Here is a 22323-nt window from a genome sequence, read left to right on the forward strand (position 1 = left end):
TCCCCCCTGAATGTTTATGGTCAATCAAATGTTTCGTTAGAGGTCATTCCAATATGGATGCCTGGGTGGAATATCTAAGTTTTGCTAACCTATCTTTCATTTTATGTACAGTTTCACCAATGTAATACAGTTAACATTTAAGTAAATATACTACATATAACCTTTGGCAAGCTTAATATAAGTGACATTAAACTCAAGTTAAATCTTAAAAATGCATTCAAATACCCTATTAACAAAAATATAGCTTATTTTTACACCAATGGGCTGTAGATCCTCAAATCATCTCTGAATTGGTGCTGACACTGTCCTTCCTTCTGGAGGGTGGCTACTTTTGTTCCTCATGGTCCCTGTGTGTGTTGTAAAGTAGCCACCTCTCCAAGCTCACTCCCATGATGAACTACACACGTTTAGTTAGCCAATTTGTATTGAAGTTATAGTCTATCAGGAGAGTGAGCTTGGAGCGGTGACTACTTTACAACACACATGGGGAATAAAAGTAGCCATCCTCCAGAAGGAAGGAGGAAAGGCAATTATTACACCTGGATTCAAGTTCAGTTTATCGTGGGATGACTCCTGTATCCCTTTTAACCCCTTCGTGACTGACGACGTACAGTGTACGTCGCCAGCATCGGGGCTGTTTAAACAGACTCCAAGGGTTTAAACAAAACTAGGGCTGCAACTAATTATTTTCATCGATTAGTTGGGCGATTTTTTAAAATGTATTCGATTAAGAGGATAAAGAAAATTAAATAAATACCATCCTTAATTTAAAATAAAATGCGCAAATGGAGTGTTACAAATATAAAGTTTACTTCAGAATAAAACTGCATGCACAATTTTTTTGCAATCGCACTGCACTGGAACGCACGCTATTGAAATGAATGGCACTGTAACGCTCCTCCCGCAGCAGAATTTTGCAAGCCAAAACCAAAAATGACTTTTCCCCCCACCTTTTAAAATTTTATTTTATTTTTTTAAAGTAGGGATGCACCGATACCCATACTAGTATCAGTATCGGTGCCGATACTGAGACCGAGTATTTGGCCGAGTACTCGTACTCGCCCAAATGCTCCGATGCCTAGCCCGATACTTCCTGTATCAGGAAGCCGGGCAGCGCGTCCTTACATGCTGCCCAGCTTCCTGATTGGTCGGTAAGCCGGCTCCATGCTCCCTCGTCATGAGTTGACGAGGGAGCATGAAGCTGGCTGGCTTTCCAGGCAATCAGAAAGCCAGGTGGCGAGTTAATGGGACGTCCGGTATCGGTATTCGGTATTGGCGAGTACCGAAAAAATTATTGGTACCTTAATGGGACGTCCGGTATCGGTATTCGGTATCGGAGAGTACAGGGAAAAAGTTATTGGTACTCAATACCATTATCGGTGCATCCCTATTTTTAATGATTGAATTGTAAGCACATGGCGCTTGAATAGCTTCAGCCAGGAAATGACAGCTGCCGGTGGCAAGATTCAGACGGCAGCAGAATGTAAATACAGCAGGTAGTGGGCTGGTGCAATAGCACCAACCAACCAACTAATCGATAATAAGAATAGTTGACAACTATTCTCATTATCTATTATTATTAATTAGTTAGTTGCAGCCCTAAAAGAAAACGAGGAACATTACTAATAGAAACCACTTACTGTTACACTCGAGTTATCACCCAGATAATGTATGAAATCTATATCATGGAGTCAGATGGTGAAAGTGCGATTTATTGTGAGTGATCCTGTAGTGAAAGAAAAACTGAGTTCAGAAATGCAGGAGAAATTGAAAATAAGGGGATACCCCCTTGGACATGAATATGAAACATCTATAGTATTAGTGATGGAATATTGTTTACCTTGATCAATGCTGAATACACACCTTTTTTGGTATGAAACAGAATGGATTGTTTTATAGTCTTCTTTGCTTACAGTGTTTGAGCATAATTAGAGCAATGTATTTCACACATCCCAATACAGGCAGGAGGATGAACATCAAGATATATTATACATGCTAAAGTTTGTATGTAGTTTATTCACTTAAATATTCCATTGGAACTGTACAAAAAAAATAAATAAAGAAAAACATCAATATTCAATATGGGCTCCCCAGCTGGAATTACCTTTTGCAAGACATTTTATTGAGCATAATCATTGTGTCCTTGTTACTGATAATAGACCACATGGCCCGCTCTTGCAGATGAAGGAAATAAGAGAACTACAGATAAAGCACAGGGAGGAATGCTTAAAGGTAGATTTTTATTTTTATCCATTCTTTAAGATGGTATAATAATTTTTCTAAAATTTGGGTACGTTTTTTATTTGAATTGATCAAGTGCGCTGCTAATTTGTTTCCTAGTGTGGTTGGATACAATTCTGTGCTAGTACTATAAAGGGTAATACGAAATCACCTGCACTCCATACAGCGTACAGACCTTGGATGAGAAGTTGGTGCTTGAAGTGACAACATGGATGGTGCCGTGTCAGATGCAGTCTATAATAGAAGTCGCCAGCACTGGAGGATATGTGCAAGAAGTAAAGCACTTTTTATTTAATCGTCACATGCGTCAAACAGCAAACGTTTCAGGGCCACGCACGGTCCCTTCTGGGCGACATAGTGACCAAGTTCCAAGTGACCAGGTCACTATGTCGCCCAGAAGAAGGGACCCTGCATGGCCCCGTAGCGTTGGCTGTTTGACGCATGTGACGATTTAATAAAAAGTGCTTTACTTCTTGCACATATCGAGTGCTGGTGACTTCTATTATAGTACTATAAAGGGTTCCCCTGACTCAGATTTCCAGTTGTTTCATTGTATCAATGCTTGTTTTACCTGAGGAAGGATCTATGATTGATTCAAAACTGTTGTATCTGTGTATACAAATGTTACTCACATAAAAATAACTAGGGGGTGAAGTACTGTATAACACCCTGTGATCGTGAACTACATATATATCCTGTATAATAATAATTATCAAATGCTTACATTTCAAACTTTAGGTTTCTGTGAACTGAGTACAAACCAGTTTGTGGTATGCATTCGGTGCTGAATTTAAACGCTATGGGCTAGCACTTGTGTGATTTTTTCATTTAACTTTTGACTCGCATAGCTAAATGATTTGGAGAAGAAACATACAATGCTGGAAATGAATGCGCGAAGTTTACAACAGAAATTAGAGACTGAGCGAGAACTTAAGCAGAGGCTTCTGGAAGAGGTATGTTACTCCTCTACTGTAAGGGTGGGAGAATTCTGAAAGAGTAATGAGATAATGAAGACAAACCCTGTCACTGGGGTGCGAGGCACTTAGCTTCTTTTTTTTTACATTGATGGAGCAATACTACTTTGAACTTGCTACAGTAGCAAATATTTGCCTAGTTGATATCATTGTATGGTAGTGCCCGCTAGGTATACTACAACCCCAATTCCAAAAAAGTTGGGATGCTGTGTAAAATCTACATAAAAACAGAATGCAATAATTTGAAGAAATCTCATATTTTATTCACAATTGAAAACATATCAAATGTTTAAACTGAGAAAATGTACCATTTAAAGAAAAAAATAAGGTAATTTTTAAATTGATGGCAGCAGCACGTCTCAAAAAAGTTGGGACAGGGCCATGTTTATCAGGGTGTAGCATCCCCTCTTCTTTTAACAACACTCTGTAAAAATCTGGGAACTGAGGAGACCAGTTGCTGGAGTTTTGGGAGATGAATTTTTGCCTGATATAAGATTCTAATTTCTCAACAGTCCCAGGTCTTTGTCGTATTTTTCGTTTCAAGATTCACCAAATATTTTCAATTGGTGAAAATTCTGGACTGCAGGAAGTCCAGTTAAGCACCCAGACTCTTCTACTATGAAGCCATGCTGTTGTCATAGATGCAGTATGCGGTTTAGCATTATCCTGCTGAAATATGCAAGGCCTTCCCTGAAAAAGACATTGTTTGGATGGGAGCATATGCTGCTCTGAGACCTGAATATATCTTTCAGCATTGATTGTGCCTGTTCAGATGTGCAAGCTGACATTTCCATACGCACCATATGCAGAGATGCAGGCTTTTAAACTGAGTGCTGATAACAAGCCGGTCCCTCTACTCTTTAGTCCGGAGGATGCGGTGCCCATGGTTGCCAAAAAGAATGTAAAATTTCCATTCACCTGACCACAGAACAGTTTTCCACTTTGCGACAGACCATTTTAAATGAGCTTTGGCCCAGAAAAGATGGCAGTGTTTCTGAATCATGTTCAGATTTGGCTTCATCTTTGCATGATAGAGTTTTAACTTGCACTTTTGGATGGCATGGCAAACTCTGTTCACAGACAGTGAGTTTTGAAAGTATTCCTGAGCCCATGCAGTGATGTCCATCACAGAATCATACCTGTTTTTAATGCAGTGCCGTCTGAGAGCCTGAAGATCAGAGGCATCCAATATTGCATTTTGGCCAGTTTAAACATTGAATATGCTTTCTATATTCTAGGGATGCACCGATACCTTTCGAGTACCAGTGCCGATACTTGGCATTTTCACGAGAACTACCAGGGTTGCAGCGGTTGCAGCTGGGACCTGGCTCTGGTGCTCCACCACTGTCCTGAAATCATAAGTCTGTATTGTTTCAGAAAAACTGTCACATGACAATAAACAAAAATGTATTAGTACTTGTATCTGTGAGTACTTGGACAAGTATCAGAACTTGTACTTGCAAAACTAGTATCGGTGTATCCCTTTATTTATATTTATAAAAACAAAATCATACATTAAAACAGAGATGTACAAATTCCAGGAGCTCCGTGTGCTCCTTACAAATGACAGCTGCCTCCTAACTTTTGAATTTTTCTCTAGTCTAGTCTTGGAGCTCGAAAAGAATCTGTACATGTACCGAGTACGGTACTTGGTATCAGTGCATCCCTACTATATTCTATTGTGAATATATTATGTACTTATGAGATTTTAAAATCATTGCATTCTGTTTTTATGAAGATTTTACACAGCGTCCCAACTTTTTTGGAATTGAGGTTATATGTTCACATTAAGTCACTAGCACTGCTATCATGCAGTGTTTTGTGTTGCATTAGATTGTGAATTTCTTTGGTGACAGAGACTCATTTAAATGGTTCTGTATAATAAATAAAGGCCTTTTCCATCTAATGAAATGTCCTGTTTTGTGGAGAGTAGCAAGCCAAGTTACAACAGCAAATGGATCTTCAGAAGAATCACATCTTCCGTCTGACTCAAGGACTTCAGGAAGCCCTGGATCGTGCAGACTTGCTGAAAACAGAGAGGAGTGACTTAGAATATCAGCTAGAAAATATGCAGGTAAGATTTCTAATCCACGCTAGAAGAGGTAGAGGACTGCAAATCCAGGTTTCTTCATAGAAGGCACATTTGCTTTCTACAATGGTGAATGGGTGGCAAATCAACACAAAAGGCACAGATCCATGGATAAAAAACAATTTACCTGTGAACCAGCTTGGTGCCTAATTTGCATTGCATCTGGCTTTTTTAGTTTTTCAAGTGTGTGATCAATTTTTTAAATTACATTGGAGTGGAATAGACATTGAATTTGCAACTGTTCTGAAAAATGCATCCCTTTTATGTAATGATGTCAAAGAGTGACAAGGGTCACAAAAGTAACTGTTTTTTCCACTGTACGGTCGCACGTCTTTTGTCTTACGAGCAGGCTCGAAAACCCACCGAGAATCGTACGATTGTCGGCGGGTTTGTGGCCGGCTTGTAAGACAAATGCCGCACGGGCTGGTGTGCGCAAGCGCGCACTGCCCGTTCAGCATTGCAGTCATCGGAAGCGCGCCCCTCAGCGGGGCGGGCTTGCGATGATCGCAAGTACGATCTGCCTGTCCAAGATGGGCAGATCGTACGTTTTTTTAATTACCTTACATCCATTGCAAGACAAAAGTCTTGCGATGGTTCAAAGGTTTATGGCCAGCTTAATGCTATCCAGCTAATTACAAAGACAGCAACATCTGTTCATTCATTCTTTTACTGCTTTTAAAACTATTAAAACCCTTATACTCTGTTCCTGTCTTAGTCAAATATCATATTGCTCACAATTCATAACTAAAATCATAACTAGGGACCAGTCAATATTGTTAAGGGGAAATACTTTGTAAATAATTTTTTTTCCCCAGGGAATGCTTGAATGTCATATCACCCACATCTAATGGGCTCTCTATGTCCACTCCATACGCACACTTACAGCATTTATGTTTGTTTGTGTTAGGTTCTTTATTCTCATGAAAAGGTGAAGATGGAAGGAACAATTTCTCAGCAGACCAAACTTATTGATTTCTTACAAGCTAAAATGGATCAGCCATCTAAGAAGAAAAAGGTGAACATTTCTCTTGTCAAGGCATCATTATAGAAAGTATAATTGCGTTTTAACTTTAAAGTATAAATGTATGTAAGTATATATTTAACAACTGATTGATTTCTCTTGTGAGTTGCTACATGGAGGCGAATGACATATTCCATAACATTTGTGGCATTTTATCAATTGACTGTCATGATTTGTTTATCCCATTTACATTGCAGAGTTTGTTTGGTAGACGCAGAGATGACCCTAATCAAACATCCCAGATTCCATTGCAGTACAACGAACTAAAAGTAGCTCTGGATAAAGAGAAGGCGCGGACTGCAGAACTCGAGGAAGTTCTCCAAAAAACAAGAATAGAACTCCGATCGGCCAGGGAGGAAGGTAATTGTTTATTAATCATCTTCTGGTCAAAGTTCTACTTGTTGGCCAAGTACTTTAGCTGTCTGCCTAAAGTAGAAACTCATTCCATACTGCACACAGGTTTGACCTGGACTGCAAACCAGACTTACCTAAGGGCTGGTGATTTCAAGTAGTATTAAATCTTTGTTTTTTTGTATATATCTACTGCTAGCAGGCAGTAGATATATGCAAAAACATAAAAAAGTTACCAAATAGGTAAAAACTTACCTGTGTCTCTGCCGCTCGCTCCCATCTGAAGATTCTCGTGAAAGATCATGGGGCAGTCGCAAAGCGCAGTAGAGATCTTCAGCCAGGAGAAGAGGAGAGACACAGTGTAAGCCAATGCATGCAGACAGACACCGTGGGACACATCTCTGTCAGGCAGTCAGCGCTTGATCAGCGACCGGCACCAGTTCCAGAGGGACTCCTGGAAAACTACTGGAAAGAAGATGATGATCGGATCAAGAGGCATCATTTAAGGCAGGTCCTACAAATTTTATTGACAAAGATGGAGTTTGCACTGCATTCTAAGGTGTATTCTAATAAGTGCTAACAGAAACTATGGGAGAATTTAACAGAAACAAATGTCCATGCAAAGAATCTAACCAGCATATTATTGATGGAAACAAAGGGCTGTATATGCCCGAAGATATAACCTTTTAAGGCAGAAACTGTCCTTTTCACTAGATATAGAAAATACTGCATCTCCAAAATGTCATCCTCCTGTCCCCAGGTTCTGGAATACATTATTTCCCTAACATTTAAAGACTGAGGCTCCGTTCACACATTAGCAGGTTACCTGCGGAAACTCGCTAACCATAAAAAATGTATTCTTTCCAATGTGTGTTATTCACACTAGGGCGACGTCCACGCGATAGTGAGATGTTCCCTCGCTTCCTGTCCTCCTATGTAACATACACAAAGTGAAGAAGAACCTGCCAGAAGATTTAATCCTTTGCCACTCTATCCAAACCCCCAAAAAATTGGCAGAAGATACACTTTAAGGCAGAGGAGGCAGCACCTTAAATGGAAACTATATTGGTGTTTTGCTTAACCAAGTGTCACCATTTCTGTGGTAATATTAATTTTGGATAGATTTCAGAGCCAGGGGCCGAACTTTCAGCTTTCTATATAGTTGTTCATACCTCAGTCTGGAAAGACTTCTGTCTGTACAAGATCTTCTGAACACTTTCTGTCTTCTACAGCTGCACATCTCAAGGTGGTTGAGCATCCAGTTCCATCTACACCTGGTACAGCAAGGCAGCAGATTATCATGTCTGCTTTAGTGAGATCTCCAGAGCATCAACCAAACGCTGCCAGTTTGCTAGCTCCTCCGTCCAACAGGAGGAAAGAATCTTCTGCGCCTGAAGGTGAGAAATGTGTTTGCAGCTAAACATCAGAATGTTCTACTGCGTTACTGTACTGCAGCACAAATACTTGTTAATGGTTTTTCTGTGTACTTAGTGCTCCTTCCTTACAGTATAAGGTTAAAGGAGTTTGCTGTAAGCAAAGATTTAGCATCTTCTTATAGCCTGAAGGAAGAGGTTTTTCCCCACCACACTGTCTTACATAACATTAGAAGCTAGTTCTTATTGTACCAGAATTTAGTTGTAAGGAACACTCCAAGAGGAGTTTAAATCATTTTACATTTTAATTTGTGCTGGAAAACAGGTAGACACCGGTATTGCATAAAGTGTGGTTATTACATTACAGTGCAGTTTTCTGCAAGACACATGTTTAATGAGACGCAAGGGCACAATTTTTGAGAACAATTCCTTCGAACAAGTGAAACCTGTCAAGTCCTAATGCTGTCCAGTGGACAATACAATTCCTCTTATGCAGAGATTATCATAGATTTATCTTAATATTGAGTTCTATGTAATCCACTACTTCTGTATTCAATAAGAATAAATTGACTAATTGTACAGTACAGGCTCTTTAAGTCTTAGATGCGGGGTTATATTCTACCTTCAGATGATTGGACACTGCCAAAAAGAAAGTGCCACAGGGACATTCGCCATATAACCCATGGCCATGCTCTCTCTAAAAGAGTCTTCCCTAATTCTTTACATAAGAATTTACTTGTTTTTCATGATTCTTCTAACAAGCTTCTGTTCTCCTAGGTGCTTTATAGCCACTGTGGTTACTGCCTTTCAATAGTTTTCAACATAGGTGTTCTCCTTGAGGCAGCCTTGGGGAACCATACCCAAAACCAACCTGAATAAAGATACCAGGAAGGCCTGTAATGTTGCTTTTCACACTAGATCCTGTGTGGGCACTCACATTGGCACATAGTGCATCGTGTTAAGTTAACCACAGAGAGCTATACAGGTCTAGGTCTGGGGAAGCCCCTCCCCTAAGGACCCCCTTGCTGCAATGGGGTATCTCTGCCCTAATCAGTGAAGCCAGGGTAGTTTCTTGGCCCCTGTACCTTGCTCCATGAGTCAAGTTGAGTGGCTGCGATAAGTGGAGGATCTATCCTCCCCTCCCAAGATCTCAAACTTGGTTTCTCTGAAATCGCCCAGGCCTGCTTAGACCTTTCCGGTTCATTCACTTCTGGGACAGGTGTTATATGGTGGCTAGGGTAATGTTGAAAAGCTGTTTGCACCTCAGAAAAAGGATTTCATATATCTAGTATCAATCTGCCAGCAGATGTTCGTAGCAGAAAAAACGGCAAAACTGAAGAAAACATGTCCACTCTCCTGAGGAGACTAGCAAAAACTAAGGCATGATGGTTGTTGATGGGTTTATCATGTGCTAGCCAATGTGGTTTTTTTTTTGTTGCCAGAGTGCATTTTTACTGTAGGCAGTAATATAACATGACAGTGTTTCTCAACCCTTTTCAGTCACGGCACTCTTAAAAGTAAGCAAATCCCAGACAAAAAAGGTAAAAAACCAAAAACAAATCCAGGATAGAGGTCTGGTATGGATTTTAGGGGAGACCCCACACATTAGCACAAAAGTTGGATTCCTGCTTCACATTAGAGACCTCTTTCACATCAGAACTTGCCTCCTTGTACATCAGAGTCCTCCCCCTTCACATCAAAACCCCCTTCTTTCACATCAAAGTCCTCCTCTTTCAGCTCACAAGCCACCCTTTACACCAGGAGCCCCTTTCACATCAACTCCTCCCTCCTTCAGATCAGGAGCCCTCCCTTCACATCAGAGTTCCCCTTTTAGATCAGAGCCCTCCTTTTATACCAGAGTCCCCCCTCTCACATCAGAGTTACTCCTTCACATTGTCAGAACTATTGAGGCAGAGTGCTCATTGCCCCTTTACACCAGAGTCCTACCATCACATCAGGAGCAGGCCTGGACAGAGGCAAACTTTTGTCCTTTTCTAAATGGATCCTACCCTCCCTGGATTAGTGTAATTTGTTTTAATGGTGCTGGCAGCTGGTCTGCCTAGGATAATTTTAAAGCACCCCTGTGGAAGCCAGAAGGCCCCCTGTTGAGAAAGTATAACCTACTGTTGAGTAAAAAAGTTTTGACCTGTATCTGGATATTGGGTGCCACACCCCTGGTAAATAGTGTACAAAGAAATTCTTTTAAGGAAAGAAAAAGTGGGGTTTTGAAAGCACCAGAAACTCTCAAGGTAGCCAGACCTTGCTTGCGGGTTGGTGTTAGTGGAGAATTGATCTGCTCCACCCTCTAACCCTTCAAGCATTAGCTATATAGATTTGGTTGATATATTATGGATATCAGATGAACTAATACTGGTGATTATTACATCAACCCACTATTGTGGATGGGGAATTATGTGGATTTCCAATTAATATTGTTTTCTATATCCAATCATGCTCATTAAGTTGTTACAAATTGAATCGTGTTGTGTACCGAAGGTCACGCTCTGTTCCTAGGGCAGTGTTAGTAGAGAGCAATCATTCCATTCCACAGCCCTATGAAAGGGCCCCTCTATATGTTATTTGGTCCTTTTTCATTGGAACCACAATCATGTATGACGACAAGAATATAGGATAAATCATGTATGTTTCTGTCAATGGTGAGGTATTGTGTATGTGGAAAGAGCTTTTTTAGGGACTATCTACTCAATTTTAGTATTGGCTTTAGGCCTTCTTTGCTTCTTTTTAAGATTTATATGAAATAAATAACTATATTTTTACATATTGTGGTTGGAGTTGTCATTTTCTGGTGCTTTCAAAACCCCACTTTTTCTTTCCTTAAAAGAATTTCTTTGTAAAGTATAACCTACGAATTCCTGTGTCGCTCAAAGGACAATTAAGAAAATCTCACTGGTCAAGAAAATATATCTTCTGATATTGTACCACTGCAAATATATGCAGCTTTTATTAACTGCATTTTTATACTATATTTTTTTTTGATTTCTTTAGAGTTTAGCCGTCGCCTTAAGGAACGAATGCACCATAATATTCCTCACAGGTTTAATCTTGGGCTCACTATGCGAGCAGCCAAATGTTCTGTGTGTTTAGACACCGTGCACTTTGGGCGGCAAGGTGCAAAATGTGTAGGTAAGTCACTCGCTACTTAAGATTGATGTATCGTATATCATGTTTATGAGGGCTGCTGTCTCGGTGTGTAGACCCATCTAGTTAATTGCTGGGCAGATTTGTTAACCTGCATTTCTGTTTGTTTTTCTGTAAGAATGTCAGGTCATGTGTCACCCAAAGTGTTCCTCCTGCCTCCCAGCTACGTGTGGCCTCCCTGCAGAATATGCTTCACATTTCAACGAGGCCTTCTGCAGAGAAAAAATGAACTCTCCAGGGATGCAGATGAAGGATGTGAACGGTTCTGTACGACTGGAAGGCTGGATGAAGATCCCAAGGTATAAAATGCACTGCATGCATGCAGATCAATATAAAATAATACCTTTTAAAAGCCTGTTTAAAGAGCTACAGCTTTACAATGGTCGAAGTAACCAAGCCACACTTTTAAGTGTGAAGAGGAGTTTGACGTGCAGAAAACCCTTATCAAGGCTTGCTAAAATCTTAAATATGTCATAGATATATATCTCAGTGTCAGAAATGAAGAAAATGTTAACTCTCTTTCTTCCTTGCTTTCTAGAAATAATAAACGTGGACAGCAAGGCTGGGACAGAAAATATGTAGTACTAGAAGGAACAAAAATGTTATTATATGATTCTGAAGTGAAAGAAGGTATGTTTTGTAACGTTTTTATTTTATTTTTTACTGTGGGTAGAGTCTATTTCGTGTCATGTGTCTGAGGCTGGAATGCCTTATCCCCTCACTTATATCACTCTTGCAGCATATTCTAATAGGAGGTAATTGGGTAATGGGTGACAATCTTTTAATTCTTTACATTTTTATTAAATTATACTTGTATCACATTGAGTCATAATGTTATGGATTATTTTACTGCGTATAGGAGGCCAGAGACCATCTGAGGAGTTTGAACTTTGTCTTCCCGATGGTGATGTCACGGTTCATGGAGCTGTAGGGTCTACAGAGCTTGTAAATACTGCCAAATCAGGTGAGTACCACTGCAGAAAATAGTCATATCTGTAATTACTAGTTCCATTTCTTGCATATTTATAGCAGAGATTCTATGTATACTGTAATCCTATTTTGTAAACAGAAATCACCATTTGACCAGACAAGACAATGACTAGTTTTTGTATGAATTTCTTTGTTTTCTTTTGAAAAGATGTGCCATATGTAATGAAGGTAGAGTCTCATCCACACACCACGTGCTGGCCTGGACGCACACTATATTTGTTAGCACCCAGTTTTCCTGATAAGCAACGTTGGGTAAATGCCTTGGAGTCTGTGGTAGCTGGTGGCAGAGTGTCCAGGGAAAAGGCAGAAGCTGATGCGGTAAGTGATGGTAGTTCTTCAAAGCCAGCTTTTTCTACAATTTAGTGAAAGGACCAGTGATTCTAAAACACAAAATGCATTATACAAATAAATTGGGTAAGTTTATGGATAGTGTAGAGTTGAGTTGCACAGTTCCTGGACACAGGAGATTCCAACATACATGTAGGTAGATAGGTCCCAGTCCTTTTCCTGCACAGTAGGAATGCATTGGAATTAGTGTATGTAGTTGTAATCAGATTAGGTTGCATCTTGGCTCTGCAAGATGTGTATATTATCAGGAAATAAGACATTGAAAGCCTTGAATGTTAAAGTATAAGTGATCTAGCTCTATATGAATCTCTAACTTTCCTCATCGCATCCATCTATTCAAAAACAAACTTCAAAATAGTAAATCTCGTTCTTTTTAAGTGTGTTCCAGTCTTCACATGCTTCAACATAGAAGATGGTAAAATGCATTTGCTCTGATAGGTATTATACATATTTCTGGCAGTACTAATGAGTAAAATCACAAACAAATCATTGGAATTTTAGTAGGCATACTTTGTAAAATATATTGACACTTGGACAATAATATTATGTTAAGTTGACTCATCCTACTACACAGGTTGGCAATTGACTCCAAATGTTTTCTATTTTCCTGAAAATGTATACAAATTAGGTTGGTGATTTGATTTAACATTTAGATTGGATCATTAGCCTACAGTTATAAGAAACGACTAATCTGTTTATAGTTATAGTATAGTCGCTGGTAGTGTGACATTTAATTTCAAAGTAACATAGGTTTATATATATAGAACCTGTCACTCTGCTATAATGAGGTCTATAAAAGATGCACAAAGAAAAAGCAGAAAGAAAAACATAACAGCCACATTTAAAACTGAAATATATGTTCTTGGCATTATCTCGTATAAGCTTGGTCTTTGCATATGTTTGTTTTGTAACCTTGTTTTGTTTGACCCGTTAGTGAATTTCCCTTTAGTAATTATTTTGGTGAATAGTCCTTGTCATGTCCATGTCATTTGGACACAGTTGCAAATATTTGGTTCAAGAAAGAAGTGGCCTTACCAATTTCTGCTCAGTTTTAGGACAAACAGTAGCAGTAGTAAACTAAAAACCAATAGTGAGTAACATCAATGCTTCGATTGAAGCTGAGACACCTTTGCGAATACATGGGGAAAATTCTTTGCACAGTAACACATTTGAGCGAGATTAAGTTACAGATCCTTAAAGAGACACTGTCATAAGAGATGGATGAAGGCTTCAGTTGCTGAACTCTCCTTTTGAGAATGCTAGTTCCTTGGAAGTCTTTCTTATTCTTTGACTTTCATGCTGTCTGAGTCGCCGACCCTGAAAAAGTATAAAGATAAGTAGTTCTGACCCTAATTTACAGCATTCTTGTTCCAGGACTGTGACTGACATATACTAAAGTTAGACACAGCTAGGTAACTAGCATTTTCAGGAGGCCTGCAAGAGCAGGCACCATACTCTTCTCATGACAGAGTCAGTTTAAGCCGATAGGATTGGTGGTAGAACCTAGATGTATAGTGTGAGAACTCCCTGCTAAGGTCCTTGAGAGTCTTGGCATACATGAACCTTCCAACAACCACTCAAGAGTTAATTTAATTCTCCATTAAGGGACACAGGAAGCCTTATGCTGTCAGGTTATACTGCCACTTGCATGAAGATTGGCCACTGTCAAACAAAACAATCTGTAGGCCAGCCCAGGATAAGCCTGTTAGTGCCCAGCATGCCTCTGTTTTTTGCTAGTGTCCTAGAAAGATGGCCATCTATCACAGCTCTGCTGGGAAAAGTCCTAGCCATTTTTTTTTCCTTCAAATTACCTTCAGCTCTTCTTCATTCCATGCCTCACCACTGCTTGAGTTGGTCTCTACATGGCAGCTATCCAGATCAGCCTTTTTTCACAGCTTGGCTTTGGAGTCCCAGACCCCACTAGACTGGACGTTACAGGACCAGCCTGGAAGTGCCCTTCGGGTACTGCGTTCCAGGTTAGGCACTTTCAAGACACAATTCTGGTAATAAGGTAGCTTTGGAGAGCTTTCCGGGTCCTGTCATTTCTTTCCTGAGCAAGACCCCCGGATGTCCCTGGAGGATACTCTCCACTATATCTCTAGGCCGAATCTTCTGTTGGTCCACATGAGACAGCTCCTTTGGCTAAAGTGTTGGTCAGTGGAGCTTCCCTGCATTAAATGCACTTCCCTGGAGGATATGTATATCAAGGAAAGCAGGTGGGGGAAAAAGCCTAAGACTCCAGTAGCTAAGTCTTTTGTTCAACAAAGTCATCTTCACAACAAAGGGGCACCAATGGGAAGACATCTGGGCGCAAGACATTCCCAAAACATGAGTTTAGAGTATTGTTACCAAAGGCTACGGGCCGGATTTTGGCTTCCTGTCTCCACCCCTTTCCTGTTTTAAAATCTGCCCAATATCTTTTCAAACATGGATGGATCTTTTTGCTGCCATAAGTCAGCTCCTTTCTCAAGGGGTCATAGACCCCATTCTGGAGCAGAGATGTCCCAGGGGTTTTACTACAACCTGTGCACTATCCCCAAGGGAGGGGTTTGCCCTATCATAGACCTGAAGATCCTCAACCCTGTTGTTGCAGGTTCAGGATGTAATCCACCTAATCTGTCATTGCCTTCATTCATCTGGGAGATTTCCTGGCCTTGGAGGACATCAAGGATGTGTATTCATACATCCCTATTTTTCCTGCCCATGGCTGCTCCCTGCATTTTGCTTGGGCACCCAGCATTTCCAACTTGTTGCTCTTTCCTTCAGTCTGTCCGCGTTATAAATGTGCTGGTCCCCTGTCTTGGCCATGCTGTGCTCCCAGGCAATCCATATAGTGGGGAACTTGGACAACCTGCTGCTCAAGTAGCAGTTGACGTCAGCCCTGTCGTCCAACATATATTGAACGATATAGACCCTTTGAATGAATCTTGAACCTCCAGAAAACAGTGCTGGAATGCTCTCATCGCTTGGAGTATCTAGACCTGGTCTTGGACAAAACCCTGTCCAGGGTCTTCCTACCACAGGAGAAGTTTGCTGTCTCTCTGCTACCTCGTTGTAAACCTACACTGAGTGGCCAGATTATTATGACCACCCCATTAGTACTTCGTTGGGCCACGAGATAACTCCACGAGATGACTTCGTCGGGCCGCCTCGTGACTCCACAAGATGTTGAAAGGTGATGCGAGGAATCTGACACTGCACTGTTTCCCTTCTGTTGTCTTGTACCAGTCTTGCCACATTCCGTTCTGCCCTAACACTGACTAGTCGCCGACGGCCACAATTCGCACGTTCAGACCCATATTTTCGGCTGACAGTCCAGTCTTTAAACACTTTAACAGCTACTCTTGAACATTTAACAAATTCTGCTGTTTTGCTGATACTCGCTCCATGGCTCCGAGCGCCAACAATCATCCCACGTTCAAAGGCTGTTGAATCGCGTTATTTACTCATATCTTCAGAAAAAAATCACTTCTACTGTTGTGGTAAATAACCTGCTTCCCTATTTATAATGGTCTGGCCCTCTAGCAACTTCAGCGCGAAATTATAGCTAATTTGCCTACAAACGTCAGGTGGTCATAATAATCTGGCCACTCAGTGTATAGTACAGGAATTGTCCGCTTTTCCTTGTGCACGACTTAATTCTAGTTCTTTGTTTTGGCTTTTTGAACCTTGGGGTTGTTATTCCTTCGGCCTGTTAGCTGTTGTTAGCCCTGTCGCCCACCATTCTCTTGGACTGCTATGAATGCCCCAATGGTCTATGAATTAGCTTCCTGTGTCCTGTGATATACAATCAAGATATTTGTCTTATCTGTAAAATCAGTTTCTTGGAGTACATCACAGGACCCTCCCCTTTGTATTCTGTGATCCACTCTGTACTGCTTGCTACAAAACTGAGGCAGGTAGGCAGTGGGAAGGGTTATGCAAGGCTGACCTTCAGTTTTTGATCGATTTTGCCAGTGTCCGATCATCTGAAAGTAGCCACATAACACAGCGATCTAAAAATTAACTACCTGTGTCCTGTGATCTAGTTCAGGAAATGTAGTTTACAGGTAACACAAATATCCTGTCTATGTACTCGCTGTAAAATTATTTTCTTGGAGTCCAATGAGGGACACAGGTCCCACCCCTCTGTGTTTATGGGTTATGCTCTTGGTTCTGTTTGCTGCAAACTGCGTAGAGGAATATGACTTCCTGTGTCCCTAATGGTCTCCAAGAAAAGGATTTTATGACAAGTACAAAAATCCTGTTTTTGCAGGTGGATTTTTATGATGTAGGATCCAAGCAAAATAACTGCTTGAAAATTCTGACTTTAAACATAGCCATTGCAAAGAGCAAAATAGTGTTGCTCACAGCCAGGTAGATTGTTATGTTAGCCAATCAGGTTCTGCTGCATATAAATTCTGACAAGGAAAATAGAGTAATTGAATTACCTCACTGGTGTGTTTCTGCTGCCTCATTGTCTAATTAGCACAATGGAGATGCACCCATGTCCTTCTACAGTGCTTTAGCTACAGCAGATGTCTGAGACCAGGCTGTGCTGTCTGGTAGAGTGTTTGGGTCCCAACTCTTTCTGCAGAGAATTAAAAATCCTTTGGCAGATAAAGAATTACCCATAGATTGGGTCTAAAATGTGTTTTTAGCTGTTTGCCAGGAGATCAGTTTTAATGGCAATTTCTGGGCAATCTCTAGGGTGAGGCCCATTTCACATAATCTGTTGCCTACACGGCAACATCTTTTGAACACCATCACAAAAGTTAATTGCAATCGGTATCTGCTTTCCGTCAAAAAACAGTGACACTGATGTACATCATGACTGCATAACCTCCTTGGTACAGGATTAGTATGTAACTGTGTGTTGCTCTTTTCATGACATCAGGATGATTGTATTGGAGGTGGTAGAAAAGGTAAATATTCCTATGTACACTTCTCACACAAGTCTGTCGTGATTGCGTTCTGTTCTTGTTACACTGACTGGTCTTTTCGCACACTCTCCTTGTGTGTCACTTTGTGCTTTCCCAGTAGATAGAATGTGATTGTCTAAACAGCAGGTTCTATATCTCTTTAATATTTGTATATATTTTTATTTTTGAGTTTGTGAAAAGATGGTGAAATTGGAGGGTCCCGTGTTGGGGTTAAAGATTCAAAGTTTGGGAAAGAATATGGGAAGAGATGAGCATTTAAAGCAGAACTTCTTTTAGCCTTCTTAATGAAGGGTGAGGTGAGCCCTAGTCTAATGCTCTGTAGTTCACTCACTTCAGAGCCTCCTTTTTGCTGTTCTAAAGGCCAGCTGTATGTACTTTTAGATTAGACTTAGCTGCTTGAGTATCAGAGATTCATGTAGACATCTAAGGATAGAGCTCTTGCTAGAAGTAGCAGAAGTTGCCATAAGAGTGCAATTTTCTGCACCCCGACAGTATGGATGATTTTGTCATTTTATGTACATTTGTCATAGAAACTGCTTGGAAATTCCCTTTTGAAACTGGAAGGAGAAGACCGTCTGGACATAAACTGCACTATTCCTCTCACAGAGCAGGTAAGGAGCTGCACAATAATGAATCGTCTGTTTTGTATGTAATGTAAATTCTTCAGATGAATACAAGTGATATTGAAAAATATGGCAAATATTTTTACAGAACTGTGGTGCATGCTGGTTAGCTGCTTTTCTTCCTGTAATCCCTCAGGCTAGGTTCACACCTGGGTGACTCCCGACCGCGCGGCAATCGTGCACAAAACCGCACAGATTGCCGGACAATCACCGAGTCGCCCACCACAGCCGATTGCGCTGGAGGTGCAATCATTTTCTAATGGGACTCCAGTCCTGTGCGGCAACCACTATGTGCACTAGCACACGATCGCGTGGTCCAGAACGCATGTCCTGGGTTTCGCTCAGGTCTGAACCTAGCCTTAGAGTCATGTGTGTCATTTCTTAAAATGTTCGATATAGAGATCTACGTGGGTCTTGTTCTTAAAGCCCACACTGACTGAGGACCCTGTACCCAGGGCCGGATTTCCAACAAGGCCAACCAAGGCCCTGCCTTGGGGTAACAGGGAGTAGAGGGGCAGCAGGGGTGTGGAATTCCTATCTGCCGATGCCCAGGACATGCAGTCTCGGGTGCCGGGCGGGTAGTTTTTATTCTACATTTAGCCCTGCTTTGGGCTAGCAGAGCTAAATGTACAGGGAAGTCATGGCTTGTTTTGTACAAGTGATCTAGGCGATGTTGCCGAGATCACTTGTATGCAGTCTGCAGGTCTGCCATACTCCATGGGGGTGGGGTTGGCCGGGAAGGGGGGCACATCGAGGAACCTGACCTTGGGGCAGCACAAAGAGTAAATCCGGCCCTGCCTGTACCCTCCACCTGCTTTTGAATTCACTTGCAACCAACCCTCCTTGACACCCACTTTTAGCTCTGCCATATTATACTAGACTGCTGGGTTATAGAACGACTGGTAGAGGCTATCCATGTTACAGAGAGACTATAGTGTCCCTATGGTACAGAGAGACTATCATATCTATACAGAGAGACTGTCCTACATATTGTACCATTTAAATTATTTGTAAAAGTGCTTCAATAGGGAGAGAAATAAAAATGAGTTGTCAGCTAAATCATAAAATATATATAATGGACAACATTTATCAATTCTGTTGCATGGCAAAGCAATGCTAAACAGGAGCGGTAAAACAGATTGTGGGACAGATTTACTACAAGGTTGCAGCTTGAGTCATACATTTCTGTCTCAACTTTGCTAAAGTAGCTCTGTGACAGAAAACCTAACCCTGACCACTTCCTTATTGTGTGACTGTTTAGAGAGAAAATCTGTCCCAACTTCATTAATAAATCTGTCTCAGAACTTGGCAAACTGTCTAACTTAGGTTCTCAGGACTATAGATGCAAAGGTCCGTAAACCTGTCACAGAGACTTTACTAAATGATGCTCAGCCTGATTTGTGACGAATTGTATCACTAATTTCTACAATATCTACAGTATAGAAGATACATGGGAATCAATTCCAAGGTGTCTACTGGCAACAAAAGGAGGGAGCTGCAACAAGATTTCCATTGAAATAAACCTAACTCATTGCTCACAGTAGGTCATCCACAAGCCCCCGTAAACAGAAAACTGAATTGGTACACCAGCAGCAATTCAACTTTAAATTTAGACAATAAAATGATTACATATGAACACAGGGCTCACTAAGGCCATGTTCACACCGTGTCCGGACCAAATCTGGAGCAGATCTGCAAACGCAGTGCTGTGCCTTTTGTGTCGCTTTATTATTATTATTTTTTTTTTTAGCTTAAAATGGGCTTTCAGGTGCAGTTTAGTGCGTTGGCATGAATTTTCGATGTTTCCATGCATTCCAGACCAGAGAAAATGAGACGAGCAGTATTTTTTTGTCTGGACCAAAACAGACTGTGCTGGTGTGAACAGAGCCCAGAAATACCTTGGGGATACATTGAGATGCTTTTTTGGTCTGGGAACAAACTATCCTGGTCTGGACATGGTCCATACATGGTGTGAACAAGCCCTTAGGGCATTTAGAGTTGAGGATTGTATAATTTTTTTGTTTTGTTTTTTCTTACAGATTGTTCTAGTTGGCGCAGAAGAGGGCTTGTATGCTCTAAATGTGCTGAAGAATTCTCTCACTCATGTCCCTGGAGTTGGGGCCGTGTTTCAGGTTCATATTGTTAAAGAGCTGGAAAAACTCCTACTAATAGCAGGTAATATAATCATTGGTGATGTAAAGATGGAGGCAACATGGCCATAAGGGTGATGTAAATCACAAGAACGATTTACGAGTTTCTGTAGATGGGCAAATGCAGTTTTTATGCAAACTTTATGCCTCTTGGTTCCAGTGAAGTGAGAACAATTTGGGGATGGCCCCTTCCTGTTCCAACATGACTGCTCACCAGCAGGGCAGCCTTCAGAAATTTTGGGCCCCCTTACACAACTTTAGGCCTGGGCCCCCCCCCCCAGGCTTTTTTTTACCCGGCTGTCCCATCGAGTCTGTTACAACTTAATATATGAAGTTGAAATTAGGGCTGCAGCGAACAATTAATTTCAAAATCGATTAGTTAGCCGATTATTAAGTTCGATTAATCGGATTAGAAAAAATATACTATAAAATATACTATAATGTATTATTGCTGGGATCTGATGTATTCCTCTATAGCTGGTATTATTGGAGAGGACGGGGATGATGCTGGAATGGAGTGCAGGGATGGAGAAGACGGGTATGATGGTGGAATGGAGGGCAGGGATGGAGAAGACGGGTATGATGGTGGAATGGAGGGCAGGGATGGAGAAGACGGGTATGATGGTGGAATGGAGGGCAGGGATGGAGAAGACGGGTATGATGGTGGAATGGAGGGCAGGGATGGAGAAGACGGGTATGATGGTGGAATGGAGGGCAGGGATGGAGAAGACGGGTATGATGGTGGAATGGAGGGCAGGGATGGAGAAGACGGGTATGATGGTGGAATGGAGGGCAGGGATGGAGAAGACGGGTATGATGGTGGAATGGAGGGCAGGGATGGAGAAGACGGGTATGATGGTGGAATGGAGGGCAGGGATGGAGAAGACGGGTATGATGGTGGAATGGAGGGCAGGGATGGAGAAGACGGGTATGATGGTGGAATGGAGGGCAGGGATGGAGAAGACGGGTATGATGGTGGAATGGAGGGCAGGGATGGAGAAGACGGGTATGATGGTGGAATGGAGGGCAGGGATGGAGAAGACGGGTATGATGGTGGAATGGAGGGCAGGGATGGAGAAGACGGGTATGATGGTGGAATGGAGGGCAGGGATGGAGAAGACGGGTATGATGGTGGAATGGAGGGCAGGGATGGAGAAGACGGGTATGATGGTGGAATGGAGGGCAGGGATGGAGAAGACGGGTATGATGGTGGAATGGAGGGCAGGGATGGAGAAGACGGGTATGATGGTGGAATGGAGGGCAGGGATGGAGAAGACGGGTATGATGGTGGAATGGAGGGCAGGGATGGAGAAGACGGGTATGATGGTGGAATGGAGGGCAGGGATGGAGAAGACGGGTATGATGGTGGAATGGAGGGCAGGGATGGAGAAGACGGGTATGATGGTGGAATGGAGGGCAGGGATGGAGAAGACGGGTATGATGGTGGAATGGAGGGCAGGGATGGAGAAGACGGGTATGATGGTGGAATGGAGGGCAGGGATGGAGAAGACGGGTATGATGGTGGAATGGAGGGCAGGGATGGAGAAGACGGGTATGATGGTGGAATGGAGGGCAGGGATGGAGAAGACGGGTATGATGGTGGAATGGAGGGCAGGGATGGAGAAGACGGGTATGATGGTGGAATGGAGGGCAGGGATGGAGAAGACGGGTATGATGGTGGAATGGAGGGCAGGGATGGAGAAGACGGGTATGATGGTGGAATGGAGGGCAGGGATGGAGAAGACGGGTATGATGGTGGAATGGAGGGCAGGGATGGAGAAGACGGGTATGATGGTGGAATGGAGGGCAGGGATGGAGAAGACGGGTATGATGGTGGAATGGAGGGCAGGGATGGAGAAGACGGGTATGATGGTGGAATGGAGGGCAGGGATGGAGAAGACGGGTATGATGGTGGAATGGAGGGCAGGGATGGAGAAGACGGGTATGATGGTGGAATGGAGGGCAGGGATGGAGAGGACGGGTATGATGGTGGGATGGGGTGCAGAGGTCGGTTATGATGATGGAATGGTGTGCAGAGGACGGGTATGATGGTGGAATGGGGTGCAGAGGACGGGTATGATG

General features: G+C 42.0%; 1 protein-coding gene across 1 annotated transcript in view; it reads left to right on the forward strand.

The window, feature by feature from the left end:
• CIT (citron rho-interacting serine/threonine kinase) overlaps window positions 1-22323 on the forward strand; it is a 114821-nt gene that overhangs the window by 78871 nt on the left and 13627 nt on the right. Inside the window, exons 28-39 of the mRNA XM_018572389.1 lie at window positions 3090-3194; window positions 5149-5289; window positions 6212-6319; window positions 6523-6685; window positions 7909-8073; window positions 11056-11193; window positions 11327-11507; window positions 11747-11838; window positions 12068-12172; window positions 12347-12516; window positions 17999-18079; window positions 20131-20266. Of these exons, the coding sequence (XP_018427891.1) occupies window positions 3090-3194; window positions 5149-5289; window positions 6212-6319; window positions 6523-6685; window positions 7909-8073; window positions 11056-11193; window positions 11327-11507; window positions 11747-11838; window positions 12068-12172; window positions 12347-12516; window positions 17999-18079; window positions 20131-20266 (1585 nt within the window). The remainder of the gene's footprint in view (window positions 1-3089; window positions 3195-5148; window positions 5290-6211; window positions 6320-6522; window positions 6686-7908; window positions 8074-11055; window positions 11194-11326; window positions 11508-11746; window positions 11839-12067; window positions 12173-12346; window positions 12517-17998; window positions 18080-20130; window positions 20267-22323) is intronic.

The sequence above is a fragment of the Nanorana parkeri genome, unplaced genomic scaffold (assembly GCF_000935625.1).
Source record: "Nanorana parkeri isolate BGI_ZX_2015 unplaced genomic scaffold, ASM93562v1 scaffold2016, whole genome shotgun sequence".
NCBI classification, from domain to species: domain Eukaryota; kingdom Metazoa; phylum Chordata; class Amphibia; order Anura; family Dicroglossidae; genus Nanorana; species Nanorana parkeri.